Raw genomic sequence first — 22,281 nt, 5'->3', positions numbered from 1 at the left:
AAACATTGAAAAAGTGAAAAATAAATCTTGTCAACCTTTTTCATTGTTGACCATAGCCATGTCAGTGTTTTGCATGTGCCATTTAATCGTGGGGATGCCGTGAATGGGGGGGGGGGGGGGGGGGGGGGGGGGGGGGGGGAGGGAGGGAGGGAGATGCATACCTCCCAACATGACCCTCTCCAGGAGGGACACATTGCTCTCTGGACTTTCTTCTTAATTTATGGATTACCATCACCTGTGCTTAAACACCTTTCTTATCAATTACCCTGTTTAAAACAGGTGATGACAATCATAAATTAAGACGGAAGTCCACAACCCAGCGTTACAGCTCCAGACACACTTTGAGTGACAGATGTAGCCAAATATATAAGAGATGCCCAATAAATACGATTTTAAGATAAAAAAGTTTCTGTTAAAATGATTTCTGAAATGTGACTAGGGAATGATCTGTGTGGCAGTGTACGACCTGCAAAGGTCTTAACTCTGCAAAATATCAAAGTTACTATGACTGACAATTGGGAATTCTTCTCACTAGTTTAAGGGGGATATTCAGTCTTCCCCGCCATTCCCGACGGGGGAAATGGTGGCGGGTCCCTATTCAATGCTCTCTTCCCCGTCAGCATTGAACTGGGATCTCGGCAGAATGTGCCCGACTTCACAAGCAGTTGGGCACGTTCTGCCGAGAACTGCCTGGAAGTGACGAGCTCGCAGCCACACCACCGTCTCGACGCTCGGCTGGCGGGACATTGAATCCCACCTGCAAAATCTCAGTCGAGCAAACCGAGAACAGGTTCTGGCCACGGCTGTCGGGCCAGCCCGACAGTCGTGACCCAACATTGAATACCCCCCTCAAGTATTCCGGCTGCCTGGATCACCATTGAAAATAAGTGCAAAACACAAACTCACTTTTTTATTCTTTGAAAATGACCGGTTCACAGCGGGAGCAGAAAACACTGCCCCCTAGAGTACATCAGCTCATCTCAATGTTATTTAATACAAAGGATGTGTTGCATGTGGTCAGAAAAAAACACTTAACACCCTGAAATATTCCATTGATCTGATCCTTCAAGTTTACCATAGAGGTTATATAATATCTACTTATAACCTAATGTCCCATAAGAAAAACGTTCGCTCTAAACATTCCCTCTGAGCCTGTATATTTTCCTAGTGGTGCATGTAACCACTCATCATAAATCATCTCTTTGTTACTGTACATATAATCCCTCCTTTAACTTCCAATGATAGGAACCTCGTCCCGATCATTAGCTCTCTGTCTCTCTTGTAGGACAGTAATTACCAGACACTGAAAGATGTTTTCAAGAAGAATGAAGCTTGTCTGTACACTTTCTTTCCCAATGACTGCCAAAACAGAGCTGAAATCGTTAGTTAATTAACAGCACACCTTGAAATTAGTTTCTCCCTGCATGTCGGGGGCTGATATTTCTTGATGGATGATGAACAAATTGCGAGCAAAGGTCATCAGTGCTCCCTGGAGGTCCTCGGCAATGCTCCTGGTAATGAGAATCAGAGAGAAGCAGGTCAGTCCCCCTAATGCACATATTATTTTACCATTTATTCACATAAACCTTTATATTCCTACTATAGCAGTATGGGCAGACTATTTCAGGGGATTCGGTATGGAATCCCGGCGTTCAAAATCCCGACGCTGGAATCCCGACCGCCGAAATCCCGACAAGGGGGGACGTGGATCGCCCCCCCTTGCGGGCTCGCTATGCTCGCCGCGCAGCGGGCCCGGTGGCTCGCTACGCTCGACACGCTAATTTATTCTCCCACTATGGGTGTCGTGGACACCCACGGAGGGAGAAAGTTTCGGGATTTTGGCGGTCAGGATTCCAACGTCGGGATTTTGACTGCCGGGATATTAACCGCATCCCATTTCAGGATATCCAATCATGGACCATTCCCAAACTGCAAGTTGCATGCTGCACATTACCGGAACACAAGGGGGCTGTGTTTTTAGGGCACAGATTGTGGCGCTAAAGCTGCTCCAGTGTCAACTATAGACTGATGCACTATGGGACTTGCAGGGATCCGCGGAAAGGGATGCTGGCGGGTGAGATGTACATCATGTCATTACTGCTTTCCTTCGATAACAGGTGAAACAGGAGAAACTTAAAAACAATGAAAATACAATTATATATTACACTGGCTCTAGCATGTATGACAAATGTTTTGTTTATGGACATGTAACCTTTTAGTAGCCACACATAAGCCAGACCATCGGTCACTAGTTATACAGCACTGATCTTTTAGTAGCTGGAATTCCCTTTTCTGTAATGTATGCAGAACGCAGACAATCAATTAAAAAAGGCAAGACCTCTTGGAAAGAATAAAAGGACTATATCATGTAAAAGGCTAACTACTCCTCGCCTCTATGAGGTGAAGTACCGCCAGTGACCGCTAAAGGCCATTTGACTTTGTGTACAAAAAAAAAGATTTCATAATAGTAAGTGAAAGCAATTTTTGCAGGGACACTGATCTGTTTCAAACTTGCTAGATATAGGGAGAGGGAGCTGTGAAGACAGAGATTGGAGGTAGGAGCAGATAGGAACTGGGGATGGGGTGGAGAGTTTGTGGGCTAAAAACTGTCTCAGCTCAAAGTAAAATCTGTCACACCTCAAAGTTAAAGTACATTGCAGAAGCCGTCATTTTGACAGGCTTTTAATTAATATAATGTAAATGATAGGTACAATCTAAATGGATGCTATTGGAAATGTCACTTTTGCCCTTTACAAGGTTGGATATATTTTCATGTAAGTGATGCTCTTCAAAACAAAGATCTTCCATGGGCCAAGAAATTACTTTTTTGTTGTTGACTTTCTAATCAGGAAGACTGAGGCAGCTGTCTCCTGCAGTGGTTACTGAGGGGAGGTAAGATATAACAAATAACACTACATAATAGACCGGTACTCACATCATTCCTATTCGGTGCCTTTTCTGGTTTTCCAAGAGCACAAACACTGCCCCTTGTTTCTCCTGTCAAGCAAAGGAACATGTGTCACGTAGTGACAGCAGTAGAATCAACAATCAATTTTTATTAAGAACGGAGGTAACTTGCTACCATTATGCGTGCATCTGGTGTCAAAGGTGAACATTCAATCATCCCCCTGGTTTACATATCACATAATCTGCACAGTAAACACAGATAAAGCAGCCACTCGCGTCTATGCTCCCGATAATGATCATGCATTGGTCATTTCCAGATTATCACATAAACTAAGAAACACACTGGAAGGTGCCATCTTACCATGTTCACACAGCTGGTAATTCACTTAAGGGGTGGTGCTAAGTTTTCAAAAGATAGGGCTGTTCTCACATGTATAAGATAATTACATATTACATTACTTGGAGTAGTTGACACAACTGTTTTAATACAGTATGCTATATAATAAACAGCTAACATTGCGCCTCATGTCTTTGGGGAAAATTCCAGTGTTTTGCAAACCGGTAGCCACAAGATGGAGCCAGAAAATGTAATTCAAGTGTTGCGCTGCATGGCCGTGCACAGCTGATGGCGCCATTAGCAGCGGTAATGTATCACTGCTAATAGGTTATACCCCTTACAGTTTGGGAGGGAAGAGTACCGGGGTAAATGTATGGTGTGAAATCAAAGTTGGATTCTGGCTTGGACATTTGATAGCAGTAGGCTTAAACTAAGCTTGGAGTATGTTCACATTTACGATTTGGACTAATGACAAGACATAGTAAATATTGTGAATGATCATTTTCTAATGTTGATATTATTATTTGCTATAAGTATTTACTTAAATTTAACTAAATCGACTGACTGGGCTCTTCTATGGGCGCGCACCATAAAATGCCGGAGGTCCACCGGAGCAGGTCTGAATGGGCCCCAAAATAACATTTGTTTTGCGCCTTTGCACATTATTTGAAATGAGCCTTAGAAACTGCAAGCATCCTTACCTTCACATCATAACCGATTCCATGGGCTTTGCACATCTGGAAGAAAACATTGTAATACACGACAGACAGGTTGGTGTGAACCAGGCGTGTGCTGAGAACAGCAACTCGGCTTGAGACTGTGGGGGTCTGAAAAAGATTTCCCAGGAGAGAGATGACATTTTATTAAAGCACACATGCAGGACATTTCTTCGGATGACACTGCATCAAAATATTTGCATTTAACCTCATTACAGACAGTTATGTCTGTCTTTTCATTTATTGCAGGGTCCTGTCCACCATCATGGAAAGAGAGGTGTTCATTTCAGAGTAATAATACACAAGAGGGAAAGTTATAGCTTCAGCTCTCACATAAGGGACATTCCACTTCTGTTTTACTGAACGTGGACGCAGTTCTGTAAGCGGTCCCTGTCCATGTATCACAAAGGACATTGAATGATGTGCTACATAAAAATGGTGCAGCCTGTTGTCATACAGTCTCCCACAGGACCACACTGTGCACAGTGCTCTTTATGGCTTTCTCTGATCAATATCTTTTACAGGCTGTAATCTGGAACCTTTCCCTAAGAACCAAAGAGCAAGTTATCGATAGTTTAGCTTTACAAGTGACCTGGCCTGTTGTGTTCCCTGTGTTTACATGGCCTACCCTGTCTAACCTGAAGCAGGTAACTGCCACTCTCTCTGTCATAAAAGGTGGATATTTAAATCTCCATCCTGTGAATTTCACAAATCACATGAACAAGGGAAAAAAGTATCCGCTCACTAAAATAGTTTCCTTGTATTTGCTTTAGGGGCCCATGTAAGATGAACTGCAAATACAATGCAATCTGGGCGGAATGTTAGTGCCCAGGATTGCATGGTAATATGCGATCCTATCGGGGGGTATATACCTCCCTGCACACGTAGGGACATTCCTGCGATGCGTTCAGCCGGGTGCTGGGGGTCTGCGCATGTGCGTTTAGTACTGATTCCTGCCATCCCCGCTGGCAATGCTGTCTGTAGCCCATAGACTACAAAGGGCTACTGCCATCCCAGAATGGCAGTAGACCCGGGACCTGATGCGATGCTGCCCAATATTGATACATTGGGCAACATCGCATCCCCCAATGAGGGAGATGGCTGCGGGGCCCTATTCAATGCTGTCTTCCCCGACAGCATTGAACAGGGGATCTCGGCAGAACGTGCCCGTTTTCACAAGCATTCGGGCTCGTTCTGCTAAAAATGGTCGGGAAGTGATGAGCTCCTGGCTGCAGCTGGCCGCGGCTCGCGGCCGCGCCCCCTTCTCGTCCTGCTGCAGGCGGGACATTGAATCCCGCCTTCTCTTTCTCGGTCGAGCAGACCAAGAACGGGACATGGTCACGGCTGTCGGGCCAGCTTGGCAGCTGTGGCCCATGATTGAATACCCCCCTAAATAGTAAATGGACCCCTAAATGAGGCTGTTTAATAACAACTCTTTATTACACTGCACCAGGTTGCATGCAATATCTTCTGGTTGGCCGTGTAGATTGGCGTTCCCATGGGTGCAGCCCCTCACCGCCGCCCCCTGCATGCACTGTTCCATGTATGCGCATGTGCACACTGAAAACATCGCTCCCCATGCAGTAAGTGAATCATTCAGAATGAGCACCATTATGCTATATGGACAATTTGTCGTTCCAATGCGACAAATCATGGCAATATTGGCATAATGTGTACCCAATCTAACGCTACCAGCATGGAGTTCAGTCATCGCATGTACAATAACACAAACTGGACAGGATCCAGCAAAGCCTCTCTGATTTTCAGCTAGCCCATTGAAGGATAATTGTGTATTGTGAAATCGCCATAGCAGGCTACGGTGACAAGGTAAATGGCGTGAATAGAGACACAGGAAGGAAATCAGCGATTTCTCTGCAGTATTCCTAATGTTCAAAAGGCATTAGCAGCGATAACAAAAAGCCAGAGAAAGGGGATGTTATTGCTTCATATATAGACCCAGATTTCTTGCATGATTCTACTGCGACATTTGTTTTTTATTAATTAATATTTACTTTTGTAATAAACTAAAAGCAATTATTTTGTTATTAAAATAATATTAATCCATAAGGAATAAGTTAAGTTATTGACTGTACTAAATACTATGGCAACCCATGTATATGGGTTCCCAAACGTGGTTCTCAAAGCACCCCAGCAGTCCACGTTTTAAGGCTATCAATGTTTAGGCGCAAGTGATTTAATCAGTATCGCAGTCACTTTGATTATACAATCTGTGCACAAGCAGAGATATACAGAATCATGGATAAAACCTGGGCTGTTTGGGAACAACTGCTATAATGTAAAGAACACTTCCTTTATGCCTGTTTTTGCTATTGCTTGTTATTGTGACCCATTTTTCATATTGTGGAAGAAGTAGCGAGAAAGTGCTTGTGTAACACGTGCCCTTATAGATTGCTCCCACAGACTGTAACGAGATACCAGCATGAACCCTGAAATCTGCACTCGGAGAACTCTGGAATAATGAATCTCTGAGCGCAAGCTAATCATGTTTATAATATTTGCAGAATTAATATCACCCATTGCTGGAGTCATTAACGTGCGGAGGGGGGATTATGAGAGGTGCATATCAGAAGCTGTTCACTTGCAGTGGGGGAGCAGGAACTAGAGGAGCATTTGATAGAATAATCCATGTCTCTGTTTAACAAGCGTGAAGCAGGATGGGGCCGCGGTGATGGAACTCCATTGTTTAAGGGTTGGCATCAGACTGAAAGAATTGCTCTTGCTGGGTCTTCGCAGCCCGTACACTGGCATAATGAAGAGGCTTGTAAATTATTAATGCTGTGCTTATTTAGCCTCATCTATCTCGCAGATAATGAGTGATTGGTTTTATACATAATTACAGGAGCAGCAGCAGTGAAAAAAAATGTATTCTTTTATTGAAGGGGGTTCATAAACAGAGAAAAGTGGGTGTTAATCTAGATCTGGAAAGGTAACAGTGTAGTCAGATGCACTAGAGTGCATCCTACTGACGGGAGGGAAGGCGAAAACTCGGTTAAATGAAAGATCAGCGGGAATCGAAGAGATAAATGTGAGCGTGAAAGCAAGTAATATATACAACAGAAAAGAACAGTAATCACATAATTATAACAGGAATGAATGTGAGGCTGCCCACGCTTCCAATGATGTAATGCATTATTAGCAAGAGTTGTAACATAAAAGAATTGTAGAAAAAAAGTGTACACAGGACAATATTTAGATGATATAATTGAGATTTAAAATTTGGGCAGAAATAAATCAATGAATTAGGATTGCGCAATCTGTCCCCTGCAAACATATGAATACAATAATTTCCAAGCAAGAAGTGGGTGAAGAAGGTAGTCATACGTCAACTGGCAACACAAACTGTGATACTGACATGAGAAAATTCAGAGTGTAAATACTGTAATCCTGACATGACCAGCATCACAGAGAATAAAAGAAACAGTGGGGCAGATGTATTAAGCCTGGAGAAGAGATAAAGTGAAATTAAATAAAGCACCAGCCAATCAACTCCCAACTGTCATTTTCAAACACAGCTGATTGGCTGGTGCTTTATCTCCAGTTTATCTCTTCTCCAGGCTTAATACATCTGACCCATTATATGATGAGGTAGGGGTTGGAACCGCACTGACTAGTATTTTAGTATGGCAATTTGTGGAAAACCAACATTGAGACTATAATGAGTAAATTCTAATAGTCATACGGTTGGTGGTGCACCCACATCCACCACCTTATTCAGCAGGCTGGCCTACAGGCATTTAACCCTATAAACACCAAGATCTTAAGTCCTGATTATTGTGACATAGTGAATTTTTAAGGGGCCACTGTCTGTAATCACCACCTATATCCAGCTTCACACATCATCAACTGCCTTCTTCTCCTCTCTCCATCTTTTCTCACTGCTTTCTCCCTCTTTCCCAAAGCTATCCCTTCTTTTTTTCCCCCCAATCCTCTCCCACACTTTCTCTCTCCCCTCCCTCCTCCCACCCTCTTTTCTTTTTTTCACTATATGATGGGTTATTGATCATCAATATTCAGCCGCTAATCGAGTGGTGGCCAACAAAAATCAGGTATCTAGTCAGCTATTAATGCTTTGACGCAGTTAACCAGACAATTGGGATTCTGGGAATTAATCCTCAACAAAATACCACCATACCTCACTGGAACTGCCCAAAAACTTCCCGAACTTGGAAGCTAAGCAGTGACGGGCCAGATTAGTATTCCTGTGGGAGACCCCTGAAGAACCCCTGGTGTGGTATTAATAGAGGTATCCCTAAGTAAATTGTACTGGACACGCCTACTGCATAAGCAATACAAGCTGTGATAATACCATCATAATAGTTGCTGGGGCAACACATATCCCTACAGGTCATTTAAACCGACCAGGGACCCAAACCATTCATTTTCGCCCAAAATCGCATTGTCCATTTATCAATGTCGATAAGGACGTAATGCGCCGAATGGAGAATAAAGTGTGAAAAGCCAATAGGACCATCACACAACATTTTATGCCAAAAACTTTTTGTGCCTCTAACTAGTGGTACCTAACTATCTTTTCACTTCTTACATTTTTCTCCTTATTATTCTTTCAAATTTTGGCTACCTTATATTAAGAGATCGAATTAAATGTTACGTTTTAAATTAATTTCATATATACTTTATTAAGAGTGCGCCCACAAAGCTCTTTTCTGTCTAGTGTTTGCCCTCTCTTGAGCAAACAATAACTCCCATTATATGATGATCCAGACTGCCTTAAACACCAGTTGGCAGATTGTTATTATTATGATGAACCTTTATTTATATGGTGCCACTGGGTTCCACAGCACCTACCAAGGACCTAATTGCTGCTGTGCATTTCACACATTGGCCAATTATCGATTCACTGCCCATGTGTATGGCCCAAATCTTGCTGCTTTTTTCTTTTGTTAGCCATTCGCAAGGTGATTGACAGGATGTAGGCATCTGGGGTTAGTAACCAGCCTTTTGGTGGGAGTGCTAAGGAAAACGCAGGCATGACAGGAAAAAACACTAGGCGTGCCTAGGAAAATGCAGGTGTGCCCAAGTGTTTTAGAGGAGGGCGTGTGACGTCAGCTCCAGGCCGGATATACCTGTACTTATCACAGCCGCTGATTAAGTCCCTGGCTACTTCTAGATTGCTATGACTGGTCTCCACTGGAAAATCATTAGATGTAATGAAAGTTTTGGGACATTTTCGGTCAGCTGCGAATTCTACGCTAGGCGTACATATCCATTCGCACAGCAAGCTCATTAATTCACAAGGTGGGATTTCACTCTAGCAGGCTACATCCTACCTGATCGCTGAAGACTTCTAATAGGCTCTTTGTTTCCTGCCTTTCTGGATTCCCTGTGTGAGCTCATGTACAGTATGTGACCTACTAGAGGTCTATTTTCATTTATGTAAAATTTTTGGAAATCCATCTTAATTGATGTTGTGTTTCCATGGCTAACACACACATTTCCTAACCGATGATTTTTTTTAAATTAATTTTTAAATGTTGGGGGTGTTTTAGCCCTGGAAACACAACATTGATTTAGTCTGATTTTTTATCCATTTGGAATCAATGAAAACCAGTTTTACAAAAGCAATTTAGAGAGAAGGAGGCCCATTTACAGCCTCCTCTGTCTGGCCCCCTCCTCTTTAACCGGCAGCCAGGGGAAGTTTGGCTGTAGACCTTACAGGAAAGATTCCAGGGAGGCCACCTGTCAACCAGTGACTTTTTTTTTTATTGGCCCCGTCCACCTCCTGTCTCCTACACAACCAACATTTGCCGGTTCATAGAGCTGAATACCTGACTCTGCAAATACTCATCTGTGGCAGGTGACCATCTATATCCATTGTAACATCAGTTGTTAAAGGGACAGGGGTGGATGCTATCTGGGGGTGTAGCAATTTCTGGGGTGTTTCTGGGCTCCACTGAGGGAGGGTGGGGATAGTTGTGAAATTCGGTGGTTATGTAGTTGTTTGCTTGATGGAGGTTTGGAGTCTATAGTCATTCTCAGTGGGGGGAGAGGGTATTATGTGGAGGTTTGAGGTTTTGGCACAGCAGCATAAAGGTCTGGGGGCCACTAGACTGCCAACGACTTCCACCCAGGTGTAGTGATGTTTAATTTTTTTAAATAAAGTATTTTTATTAGACAAAGTCATCACTGTGGGTATTACAGATCAGACACTTTGTTACATAGACATCAAATTGGTCCCGCCTACATTTGATTCGGTGCCGCCCATGTGAGGCCTCTTCTAGAAATTTTTCCAGGGCCATTTTTAGTTCTCAATCGGATTACCTTTGTTGGAGTGCCATGGCAGTGGCATTGGTGCTATTCTTAGACATATACCTGACACTGGGACACCTGTTTCTAACTAATCTCTTGCACTTAGCATACATTAGGTATAAGTTCTGACAATAATAATAGAGGTTGCATATGCACAACCAGTGGTCAGTGTGCCTATATGCATGAGCCATATGGATACTCACATTAGCCTAGCCTAGGAAATCTGGCTACCACAGCCTCTTTGTGCACAAATCAGGAAAGTCTATAGAAGAGACATTAATGAAAGAGGAGATGGGATGTCATGCAGTAATAGACCTGTGTAATACATTGTTTTCAAGACCTGCAATCCTTGCCTTACTTAACCTGTTTACATTCACATGGGATGAATACTAGCACACATTGGATGATATTGTTCAGGATTACCTAAACTCTTTTAACCTATACCATGACTGGTGGTTACAGGATTTAGTATGTTTTGTCTGGTTTGAAGATTTTTCATTATATAGATTACATCATGATAACAGGGATTGAGAACAAAGGGAACTCTTCCTAAACCTGACTACAGAGAATGGGCAATGAAGGAGGATGAAGGAAAGAGATCTGGACTAGGGGTGAAATATCTTGGCTTGGCATGGGCACGCCCGAGAACAAAACTACAGTGAAAAATACAAATAGGAACTACAAGCCTCAATGGGGTTCTGCAGAGCATTTATACTGTACCTCACAGAGGAGCACCTTTAACAATGATATATAATATTAATTAAAAACTGTTTTAGTTGGGTCACAAACAAATGAAATGCATTCATAGCCGGAAAGGGGCCTTCTTGCAACACCAGGGCTTAGGGCTTCTAAGTTATTCAACTGGACATGATAAACCATGAGATGTGTTGGAGATAGTGGCAGCCTAATGAGGCTAATGGCCAGCAACCCACATCATTAGATATCTGGTCTACACAACTTGCAGGAATCCTAAGGCAGTACTCAATTTTATTTGAGGGGACCATTCTGCCACCAGTACATTTGTTCCACTTGAAGGGAGTTGGAAGGTATGTCCCCATGGTGATGGGGATGTATAACATGGTGAGCAGGGGCTAAACACATCACATCCAGTGCACACGCCCAACGGGGCAGAAATTCTTCCCTCAAGTGAAATATGAACTATGAGACTTGTCACTTTTACTTCAAACACTTTTGTCACTTTTACTTCAAAATAGCAGCGGCTCCCTAATTAATGCTGTCTTTGGTGACAGCATTGATGCAGGATCACGGCAGAATGGGCCCGTTCTGCCAATAACGGGCCCATTCTGCCGATTAACGCCTGTGGATTGTCGCGATCAGGGCCACAGATCGCCAATCCACGTCCGTTTTCATGGCCACGGCCCCTTTGCGCCAAACGGCAGGTGGAACATTGAATCCCGTCTGTCATTCTGCAGTCGATCAGACCACAAACGGGCCAGGATCACGGCTGTCGGGAGGGATCGACAGCCGTGATCCTGAATTGCATACCCCCCCATAGTCTGAAACACAATTAGACTTTTCCTACATTTATACAATTTGTTTCTAATTAATTGTGTTACTACCAGGAAAAATGCCACCTGGACTCCCTAGTCTTAGTGGAAGTTTAAAGGTCAGCCCTCTAAATGCTCACTTAATCATGAATGGATTTCAACAACCCAAACCATGTAGATAATAATCAACTGATCTAGTACCTTCTAGAAGATAATACATAGTTCCCAATCTTTTTCTAATCCCGGCACCCTAGAGTATCAGAATTTTTCCAAGGCACCCATAGGCCCCAAAAAATATATATCAAATGAAGTAGATTGTGTTTATATGTGCTTCTTAGGTTCAGTGGTAAATGGCAGGATTTGGTTTTGATTGTACACATTTTATGATTGGCAGCCACCAGCACTGGTTTTGTCCAGAAATAATTGATCATAAATAATTTGAATTGGTCCTGGACGACAAACCCGAGGCACCCCTGCAAGTGTCCCGAGGCACCCCAGGGAGCCTAGGCACACAGTTTGGGAACCACTGTAGTAACTGATTGATTGCCCATAGCAACATTCCATCTGAAATAGAAATCCCATCTTAGTAAATTTACCCCTAAGGGCCCCCATACACTACTGTGTTTTGAGCCGATTTCACCCATTCCCGAGGGAACAGGCCGAGAAATCATCCCAAATCAGATTAGTGTGATGTCCCCTTAGGTCTGATACGCAATCTCATGCACATCCGACACGAGTCCGAGTTCGGACCAGCATGCAGGTTCAACCTCTGACCTCAGACCCTCCTCCTGGCGGCAGGGAATAGGGGTTGCAGGTCCTCGGTGGCTCCCAGGGGATTGGCTGGCCATACACTGCTGGGAGAGATTGCAGTAGTGTAGTACCAGCTGAAGAGTTTTCCTTTTTAGAAGCTTTAGAGAATTTTCCCTTAAATTCTCTTGATATAAGACCTTTCATTACATATTTATATTATGTACAGATAGAGAAACGTGGTATTAGCATTTACTGATAACACTGTCCAGTCACACTTCTAAGCTATGGTGGGACATAAGTATTCACATGTGATACTAGTTTTACAAAAGATGCATCTTCTACCAATGTATGGCAGCAGTGAGTTCCAAACCAGTGTATGGCAGCCAGTGAGTTCTATTCCATTGCATGGCATCCAGGGAGACCCATATCAGTGTATGGCAGTAGTGATTTCCATACCAGTGTAATAGCAGCCAGTAAGCTCTCTACAAGTGTAATGGCAGCCATTGGGTCACATACAAGTGTAAGGGCAGCTAGTGAGTCCTGTACGAGTGTAAGGGCAGCTTTAGAGTCCTATATGAGTGTAAGGGCAGCCAGTGAGTCTCATGCAAGGGTAAGATTGAATTCTGTACAAGTGTAAAGGCAGCTGGTGAGTACTGCACAAGTGAAAGGACAGCCAGTGAGTCCCATACCAGTATATGGCAGCCAGTGAGTCCAGTATGAGTGTAAGGGCAGCTAGCAACACTGTGCGGGTGTTAGGGCAGCCAGTGAGTCCCGTGCAAGCGTATGGCAGCCAGTGAGTTCTGTACGAGAGTAAGGGGAGCCAATGAGTCCTATATAAGTGTAAGGGCAGCCAATGAGTCTTACGCAAGTATAAGGGTAGCCAGTGAGTCCCATACCAGTGTATGGCTGCCAGTGAGCACCTTACGAGCCTGTAAAAAGTTCAACAACGGTAAGTGTGTTAGTACACAAGCATTTTACCTGTACTGGTTGAGTTCGATGTCTGGAGCGTTCAACTTTCTTGGGAACAAGTGACACATTCAATCGGCTGCTAATACAGTCCAGTGTTCCATTGGTCAGGTACAGCAGGAGTTGTGTCATTGCTAGCTGGTCGCTATAGTTCAAGTCTAAATCCGTAGCCCAAACCTAAATCAGTTAACAGAAAATAATATAAGAGACATAAAAAAAGATGATGTAACCTTCAACTGTAGGCATTATGCGCGATTAATCATTATTGCTTTGGGAACTTGACACGTTAATGCTAATTATTTCAATATGCAGATAGAAAAGTTTCCCAGATAACTTTGAAGAACACAACATCTGCTATATTTATTTTCTATTTTTGTTTGTATTATGGTATATTTGTGTATAAGGGGCAGTTTAGTAAGTGTACTCTTCTCTAATGTATGTTACCTATGCATTACAGTAGCTCTCCCTCTTCATAACTTTGTGTGCCAGCTGTTGTCAGCTTCTACTTTTTTGTACAGCCCCATTAGAGAGACAACAACTGAACCTCTACTGGGTAGGGATAGTCATTGATCGACATGGATCGTTACCATGGAAGGTTATGGTAACACACTAGTCTGTGTAGTACCATCAGTGGTTTTAACATTGTGATTTCGCACATCCACGGGCACTGCCATCTCTGTGCAAAAGCCAGGCATAGGGCTGGAGTGTTGTTACCAGCTCAGGCATTCATGGAGACAGGCCATTGCTTTCCTGGCACGGTGTAAGAGTTATTTTGGTATCCTATCCAATGCAATCCTTTTTCAGCTGATATAAATGGTTATTTTCACGCTATTCAATTACAATATAATTTTATCGAGATTGTAAGATACACGCAGGATGTGGGATAAGTTCACGATCCCATATATCATTGCACTTTAATTGCTGCTTATTGAGGGACCTGAAGCATAATCCCCGATAAGTGCTGTGTACCAGGGGTAACTGGATAGCCCCTGGTGAATACATTAGCTGTGGTAAATCACTGCAGCTAACTGAATATTGGCCTTAAGCAGCAATAGGAGCATTGTAAACAGCAAAAAAAAAATCAGGACCGCAGCTACCATTGATGGTAAAAATATCCACCATCATCCATATAGCATTCATGATCTTGAATTATCAATGTTCCATGGCCATCCCTATTACTGGGGAAGATGTAATTTTACAGTGGAAAATAACTATTTGGGGGCATGGACTATAAGGGTGGAATGCAATGCTACCAGAGTTAGGTGGCATAGTAGGTTGCTGGCTGAACTCTGATGTTTTTTAAAGGGGCAATCACTTACAAGGCATGCTTTCGCCTTGTAAGCGATTGCCCCGGTACTTCTGTAGTACCCGCTGTGGAAAGGAGAGACGGCACTACCCTGATGGCTGCTATAAACACCCATGTCGCTCCCGGATCTGTGATATACTCGGATTGCTGGAGGGCATATAATACCGACCAACTTCAGCAGGCAGGGTATGAACATGCCAGGGTAAATCATAGGTACAATTTTGTAGAACCCTGAGTCAGGGTCCACGCCCAAAACATTGAGCGGCTGTGGGGGCCTGCAAATGGAGGAATAAACGTCACCCACGCTTAGTAGGTGCCCGGGTACTACATAAGTACCATTGGCCCTTTAAAAAAAAGTCAGAGTTTGGCCGGTAACCTACTACGCTACCTAACTCCGGTAGTATTACATTCTGACCTATATATGAAATGCTCAGGGAATGCTGTAAAAGATTTGTTTTTTCACAGATGCACTGAAATGACTTCCTATCATCTACTTAAGGTGTCTGCAGCATCCAGCACAGCGACATCTGTCCTGACCAGTACTTGTTGTGAGGTCAGATTTAGGGTCTGGTTCTCAGTATAACCTGCTAGCAGAGAACCACTCTAGCACACTGAGCTGAGTCAGTGGTGTAAGCGGCGGATGTTAAATGGCATCATTATAACATTATTAAGGGGTCAGCAAGTCCCAGCCTCTTACTAAACTCCTGCTAATTTCTAAATCATATTCACAAGCAAATGCCCTCTAAATGAATCACTGCCACGATACGCCTTAATAACACACTGGCAGGAATCTGCTGGGCTATTAAAGATCCAATGCATCATCGTAAGGATCTGCTCCAGGGGGGTATGGGAAGTGCTAATCAGCAGCTGGTAACGAGCTGCCCGCAAGGGGGTTGTCCACTTCTGTTACTTAGAGATGGACAAACATGACCAGAGCAATTCAAATCCTTTCTGCTGCCAGCATTCCGAACTGATAGTCACATTATTGGGCATTTTCACTAAGCTGTGCTTCTAAGCGATGAAAAGAAAAAGCTCTGCTTAATTATTCCATTGCATCTTACAGGAAGAAAATATTGTCAGTAAAGGGGAGCAATGTCTAACTACACGATTCTTGCTTTGCATAACTTTAAGGTTGTGCATTGCACACTGATATAAGTGAGCATTGTGACAGAGTTATTCATGTTAGTGCATAACGGTTATTAAATGAGTCTTACACCTTTATTATTCCTTTTTCAAGTATAAACATATCACAAAGCACTTTACAATGAGTGAAATTTTATTAATTTACTTTAACCCTTCATGCATGAATTATGATAACCTTTTAAAACAAAGTTTTTTTATTAGTCTTCAGGGCTTATAAAAACACAAAAGTTTTTTTTTTTAAACTATAAATCTAACAAAGTTATACCACTTTCACACTGCCTAAACGTTTTAAAAACCGGTATTATGAAACGGTATTTAAAACTGGACTGAGCCTTCACATTGCAGTAGATTACCGCTTTAAATACAGTTTAAATACCATTCACATCAGTTAACCCTTTTAATCCCCCGAACAGGTTTCAAGGCAGAATGCAGGGGACAGCCTATCACAGGTCTGTAACCTGTTGTTTTTTACTAAATACCGTTTCAGAGCTATTCTCATTGCATAAAAAACGCCTCTGAAAACGTGTAGGACTCTGCTTTTTAAACGTTTTGAAATACCGGTTATTTTTAACTGGTAAATGACTCTGGTGCTTTCCCACTGCAGCCTTAAATGTTTTAAAATGGAAAAAAAACGTCAATATACCGTTTAACAAGTGCGGTGTGAAAGGGGTATTATACACGGGTCCACCTGAGTGGACAACATGCATCTTTGTAAGTAAAATGAAAAAAATAAATATTTGGTATGATTCCAAATTGTTCTCATCATGTTGCTCAATGTATTTGTTCTCCACAAATCAATGCATTTGTATGCCTATAAATGGATATGTTCATTCAGAAAAAAGTATTTTCATTTACTTCTGAGTTTGCTTCATACATAGAAAGTTAGTAATTTTCACTAACTGAAATTGACTAATTCTAAAGGTGGGCATACATCGAGCTGATTTGGACCGATTTCGGCCGATTGCGATCAATCGGCCCGATAAATCGGACCAAATCGGTTCTTCGTGACATGGGGTCGGGTCCGATGCGTGGTCTCGTGCGTATTAGACCCGGCCCCAGGGGTCGGACCAGCGGCACATGCGACGTCAGATCAGTTGGGGCGGTGAGGAGCAGTGGGGGCGGGCGGCTGGGGAGGAAGCAGCAGCGCATTACCAGATCAGTGCTGGGGCGGGCGGCGGTGACCAGATCAGTCTCACTCTCCACTGTCCGTGTCCAGCGCTGTAGCGGGCGGGCAGCCGCGGCTATTACATCTTTAAAATAACATGTCAAATGACTCTCCGGCTTTTGATTGGCTGAGATAGAGCACTCTCAGCCAATCAGCGGCCACGGAGGGAGGCCACTGATTGGCTGAGAGTGCTCTATCTCAGCCAATCATTAGCCGGGCAGTCATTTGACATGTTATTTTAAAGATGTAATAGCCGCGGCTGCCCGCCCGCTACAGCGCTGGACACGGACAGTGGAGAGTGAGACTGATGGTCACCACCGCCCGCCCCAGCACTGATCTGGTAACGCGCTGCTGCCCCACTGCTTCCTCCCCAGCCGCCCGCAAGAAGGCGTAGTCAGCCTGAGCGCAAGAAGGCGCAGTCAGCCTGAGCATAACAATTCACAGTCAAAGTGTGTTCAAGATTGTTTAGTTACTGTAACTGCAAGAATCCATGATCAATCTGAGTGCAAGAACATTTGGGCGCATGAGAGGAAGGATTCGGTATGAAACACCGACGGTCAAAATACCGACAGTCAAAATACCGACATTTAAAATCCCGACAAGGTCAAAATACCGACATATGGAATGTAGATAGGTTAAAAAGTCAAAATGACTTTCGGTGGACAGGTCGACATGGGGTTTTTCACTGTTTTTTGACCCGAATGTCGACACACTATTTTATTCTTCCTCCACGCCCTAGTGGATGGTAGGGCATGAAATACAGCCTGTCGGCACATGTCGGGTCAAAAAACTGTGAAAAAAAACATGTCGACCTCATGATCTGTCGACCGAAAGTCATGTTGACTTTTTCACCTGTCTACATTCTATATGTTGGTATTTTGACCTTGTTGGGATTTTAAATGTCGGTATTTTGACCTTGTCGGGATTTTAAATATCGGTATTTTGACCTTGTCGGGATTTTAAATATCGGTATTTTGACCTTGTTGGGATTTTGACCGTCCGTCAATGATTGTCGGTATTTTTACCGTCGGGATTTTGACTGCATCCCGAGAGGAAGAACGCATCAGTGCATGAGTACAAGAATACATTGTCAAGATCACATGGGAATAGCCCAAGTACAAGAACGTGTGGTAGCATGAGTACAAGGACACCTGGGGGCATGAGTGCAAGAAAGCTTAGTCAGTCTGAGTGCAAGAATGTGTGGTCAGCCAGAGTGGAAGTATAACATTGGAATAATATGTACCTGTGAAGTGGATACTAATGCCATCTGTGACCAGTTGGAGTGTGACTGCATGCATAGACAGAATGTGAATGCATGCTGCTAGTGTTTGTTGCACAGTGCAGGAGTAGTAAGAACGATTGTTTATGCTGTATAGAAAATCTTACCTGCTGTTCAAGGCTTTCAGGGTCTATGAATGTTAGCAGTTCTATAGACAGATATCCCAGCACCCCTCGGACTTTGCAGGTCTCTCCAATGCGATTGCAGATTGATGTAAGTACACTGGGGGACACCGAGCACTGGGGAACAGTGCTGCCTACACACTGTAGGGGGCTAGTGCCATGAATCTGATCCCCACAGGACACCATCTGTATTTCTCCCTCCGGGCTAATCAGCATATCTATAGTAAGGCAGGTAATGCTCTGTGCCGGAGGGAACGCCTCGATTACCCCACCTAGAATAAAACAGGATAAACACACTAAGAAATATAATCTAACTAAACTAATACACAATATGCACATAGACATAACTGTCCGGGGAGACATAAAATATTAAAACTCAAGTGGACCCACCACTATGTAGGGTTATGTTGGTAAATAGGTAACTTATCATTACACACAATTTAGAACAGCTTTAGCTCTTTGAAAATGACAGTGACATTAATAATAAGAGACATTCCCTAAGCACAAATGAATGACCAACATCTCTATGGAGAATGAAATAAAGGGACAACGTTTTATTTGCAAAGCTTTTAATAACAATACCTGATAACGTGTATTCACCCATCACTTATACACAGTGGACACTCATCTACAAAGTACAGTGGATGGCCCATACATGGCAACAATGTACTGCACTGTGGAAGTCTGATGGTTCACCCAGCACATATTAGGATGCATGCTATTCTCCACTCTCCATGCCTTTATACACTAGAAGTGCTCCTACATCTCTGCACCGGTAGAATGTGAGGATGTACCAAAGATAAACATCACATCAAAGCCCAACTTTCTGACACTTTACACACTTGTGTGTTCAAATATTTTTTTTCTTTTTGTTTTACATTTCTCAAAGTGCAAATAGAAACGGTCTTTTCCACTATAGCAAGTCAAAAGTATAAGAGAACCCCAAGGTCCGCCAGCTCAGAGTTGTGGACAGTGTTTATGTGGACACTGCTCAATAACAGAAGCAGCTAATGGTCTGTCCGTGTCAGGGTGAGTGTAGAAGGAAGGTTCTGGTACTTACCACAGCTTACCAGAGCCTGCAGAAAACTGTCCCATGTGGGGTAATATCTCCTGTTAATTGGTTGTGCATAGTGCTCCAGGACCTGTGGAAGTTCCTGTGTGATCTTCAGTATGGCCTTTTCCTGAGGAGGGAGTAAGAAATGTAACTCATACAACACTGTTCAGTATTTGGGGAGGTATGGACTAAATTGGGCTCCGCTACGGTCCTTATTAAATGGGAAAAACTATAGTCGACTTAATCCATTAAAACAATTATAAAAAAATGCAGGGCGTTTACAAGAAATGATGCTAAAAGATGCTTTAACCCAATCTCTCCACTCTACACAAGATCTACGTGTCTGAGCCACTCTCATGATTCATTCCCATTCACGGTTATAAGACTTTTATCAGGATGCACCCGCTCTGTGGAATGTCCTCCTATGCACTAGAAGACTTTCTTCTAGTCTCCAAAGGTACAAGTGTTCCCTGAAAACTCAACTCTGCAGACAGCTTCCAGTACCACTCACATAACCTCCATAAGCTATAGACACTGTGCCCATGCGGGAAGCATCTTTTCACGGAGAGACAGATGGGCTGGGAGCATGGCCAGCAGCTCACAGAGCTGCTGGCCATGACCCCATAGCTGTGACAATGGGGCATGACCTAATGGGAGAGCTACAAATATAGGCCATGCCTCTGGTACTAGGCCACACACCCAAATTTTGGGCACGCAGGGTCCTGAACCACGTTTCTAACAAGTTGGATTGTAAGCTTGCGAGCAGGGCCCTCCTACATTTTGAATGTCTGTAAATACCCTGTTTTGTTGTATCACTGTCTGCTATTGTAAAGCGCAACGGAATATGCTGCGCTATATAAGAAACTGTTAATAAATAAATAAATAAGTTGGGAGGTATGCATACAGCACACCAAGAACCTCTGCAATCAAGCTGGACCAATATGTAATATGGAGCACTTAACCTTGTGTATCATTACATAAGACATGAATTAACACCACAAGAATTATTATTGTTCACAATTAGTGATGTCATACTGTAAGTTTCACAAAACCTATCCTTATGGCCCAATGAAAGTACATACTATAAGAATATCCCAGCATTGCTTCCGCGCATCTAATTTACTCAAATTAACTGAGGTAACAATTGAGGAGATAAAGTACCAGCCAATCAGCTCCTGTCTTTTTCAAACACAGACTTTTATCAGGATACACCCACTCTGTGGAATTCCCTCCCATGCACTATAAGACTTTCTTCTAGTCTCCAAAGGTACAATTGTTCCCTGAAAACTCACCTCTGCAGACAGCTTATCTTCCATAACCACCCACATAACCTCCATATGCTATAGACCGCCATATGCGGCCAAACACAAAGTGGCTGCATTGCCTTCAGGAAATAGCTGTGGATTTCTGCCTGTACTTAAAGTTGGCCAGACCTATGTAGCTATCTTACCCATATACATCCACTACTTTACATATGGCACTACTAAGAGCAGCCATCATCACCCTCACCAGCCTATCCTGGGCGCCAAAGCTCAATCTGAAAATCTCTTTATCTTTGCTTACGTTTACCTATGAATAGGCTGCAATTCCTACTACCCCCATCCCTCCTCCCCATCTAACTTGTGCTAAGTGCCAGATGCCGCAGTATCTCCTATTTGTACCCATTGATCTGCAAGTGGAGACCTTGATGACTTCCTTGCTACTCTCCATAGCCTACAGAGCTGCAGAGATGTGTAATACATCTCATTCTAACACATTAGCATGCGCAATGTGAGAGAACGCAGATGTGGTCTCTATGCTAGTGACTTTGAATCTGGCCCAAAATGTTTACTACTCCATCTTAATAGAGGTCTTTACTTATACTTCCCTGCGTTGGTACCTGATAATGTATGGATCGATACAAAATAAACAAACAGACTTGATTCCAAGAATGCTGAATCCCAGTTCCCTATTGCAGAAGCTCATCTGAAACACAATGAGTTAACGGCGGTCCTATAAGAACACATTGCATGTCTCTACTCCGCTCCTTCACTTGTCACAGCTCGGCTGCTGGAGCCTGGCCCTCCGCATCCAATTGATGTAGAATCTCTTTCCTCCATCTGGCCTATGAGGCCTGGAGCTGCAGCTATGATATTTTGTCACTGCTGTTTTCTTGCTGTTTTCCTCTATTCCACTCCCCAGATGGTGAAAATAACATTCAAACACTTTTTTTTTAGTTGGTGTGTGTGTGATTTTTTTTTTTTTATTTGCTTCTAACAATGGTCCTTGGCATCATTTCAATGTTCTACTTCGGTAATTAACAGTAGTGATATGGCCACAATTACAAGTCCCCCTCTCTTCGGCAGTAACGCTGTGAATTAGTAGGAGCTAATGACTGCGAGTGGAGAGGGGGCTCGAGCGCAGACGGTGAAGCGGTTTTGTAGAATGGAATAAAAAGGTACAAGCGGCGCGTCCTCGGTCGACGGTGATTACCTAGTAATTAGTTTACACAAAGACTTCTATTTAATGGCGAAACGGTGTAATTAACGAGTGACAGAAAATCAAAGGGTTGTTTTGTAAGCATATGAAAAATTAACACGGAGGGATACAAGCGAATTAAATCAATAGCGCGCGGAACGTGAGATTGATACCTGGGGGGGCCGACAGACACATTGCTCTACATGATATTATATTGCTGTTTATTAAATTGCCCTGTGTGTTATTATATCACTTTGTTTATGGCTATATCATTTTTCATGAT

General features: G+C 43.2%; 1 protein-coding gene across 3 annotated transcripts in view; it reads right to left on the bottom strand.

Annotated features, from left to right (window-relative positions):
• Positions 1 to 22,281, bottom strand: part of IQCH (IQ motif containing H) — an 83,875-nt gene that overhangs the window by 2,148 nt on the left and 59,446 nt on the right. For all 3 annotated transcript variants that reach the window (XM_083184370.1, XM_083184368.1, XM_083184369.1), the window contains 6 exons: positions 19,548 to 19,668; positions 18,473 to 18,759; positions 13,485 to 13,649; positions 3,946 to 4,071; positions 2,936 to 2,997; positions 1,403 to 1,511 (listed from right to left, as the gene is read on the bottom strand). In XM_083184370.1, coding sequence (XP_083040496.1) covers positions 1,403 to 1,511; positions 2,936 to 2,997; positions 3,946 to 4,071; positions 13,485 to 13,649; positions 18,473 to 18,759; positions 19,548 to 19,668 — 870 coding nt within the window. The remainder of the gene's footprint in view (positions 1 to 1,402; positions 1,512 to 2,935; positions 2,998 to 3,945; positions 4,072 to 13,484; positions 13,650 to 18,472; positions 18,760 to 19,547; positions 19,669 to 22,281) is intronic.

The sequence above is a fragment of the Crinia signifera genome, chromosome 4 (assembly GCF_055691185.1).
Source record: "Crinia signifera chromosome 4, ASM5569118v1, whole genome shotgun sequence".
Taxonomy (NCBI): domain Eukaryota; kingdom Metazoa; phylum Chordata; class Amphibia; order Anura; family Myobatrachidae; genus Crinia; species Crinia signifera.
The sequence above is the reverse complement of the archived record's forward strand: the minus strand, read 5'-3'. Positions and strand labels throughout refer to the sequence as shown.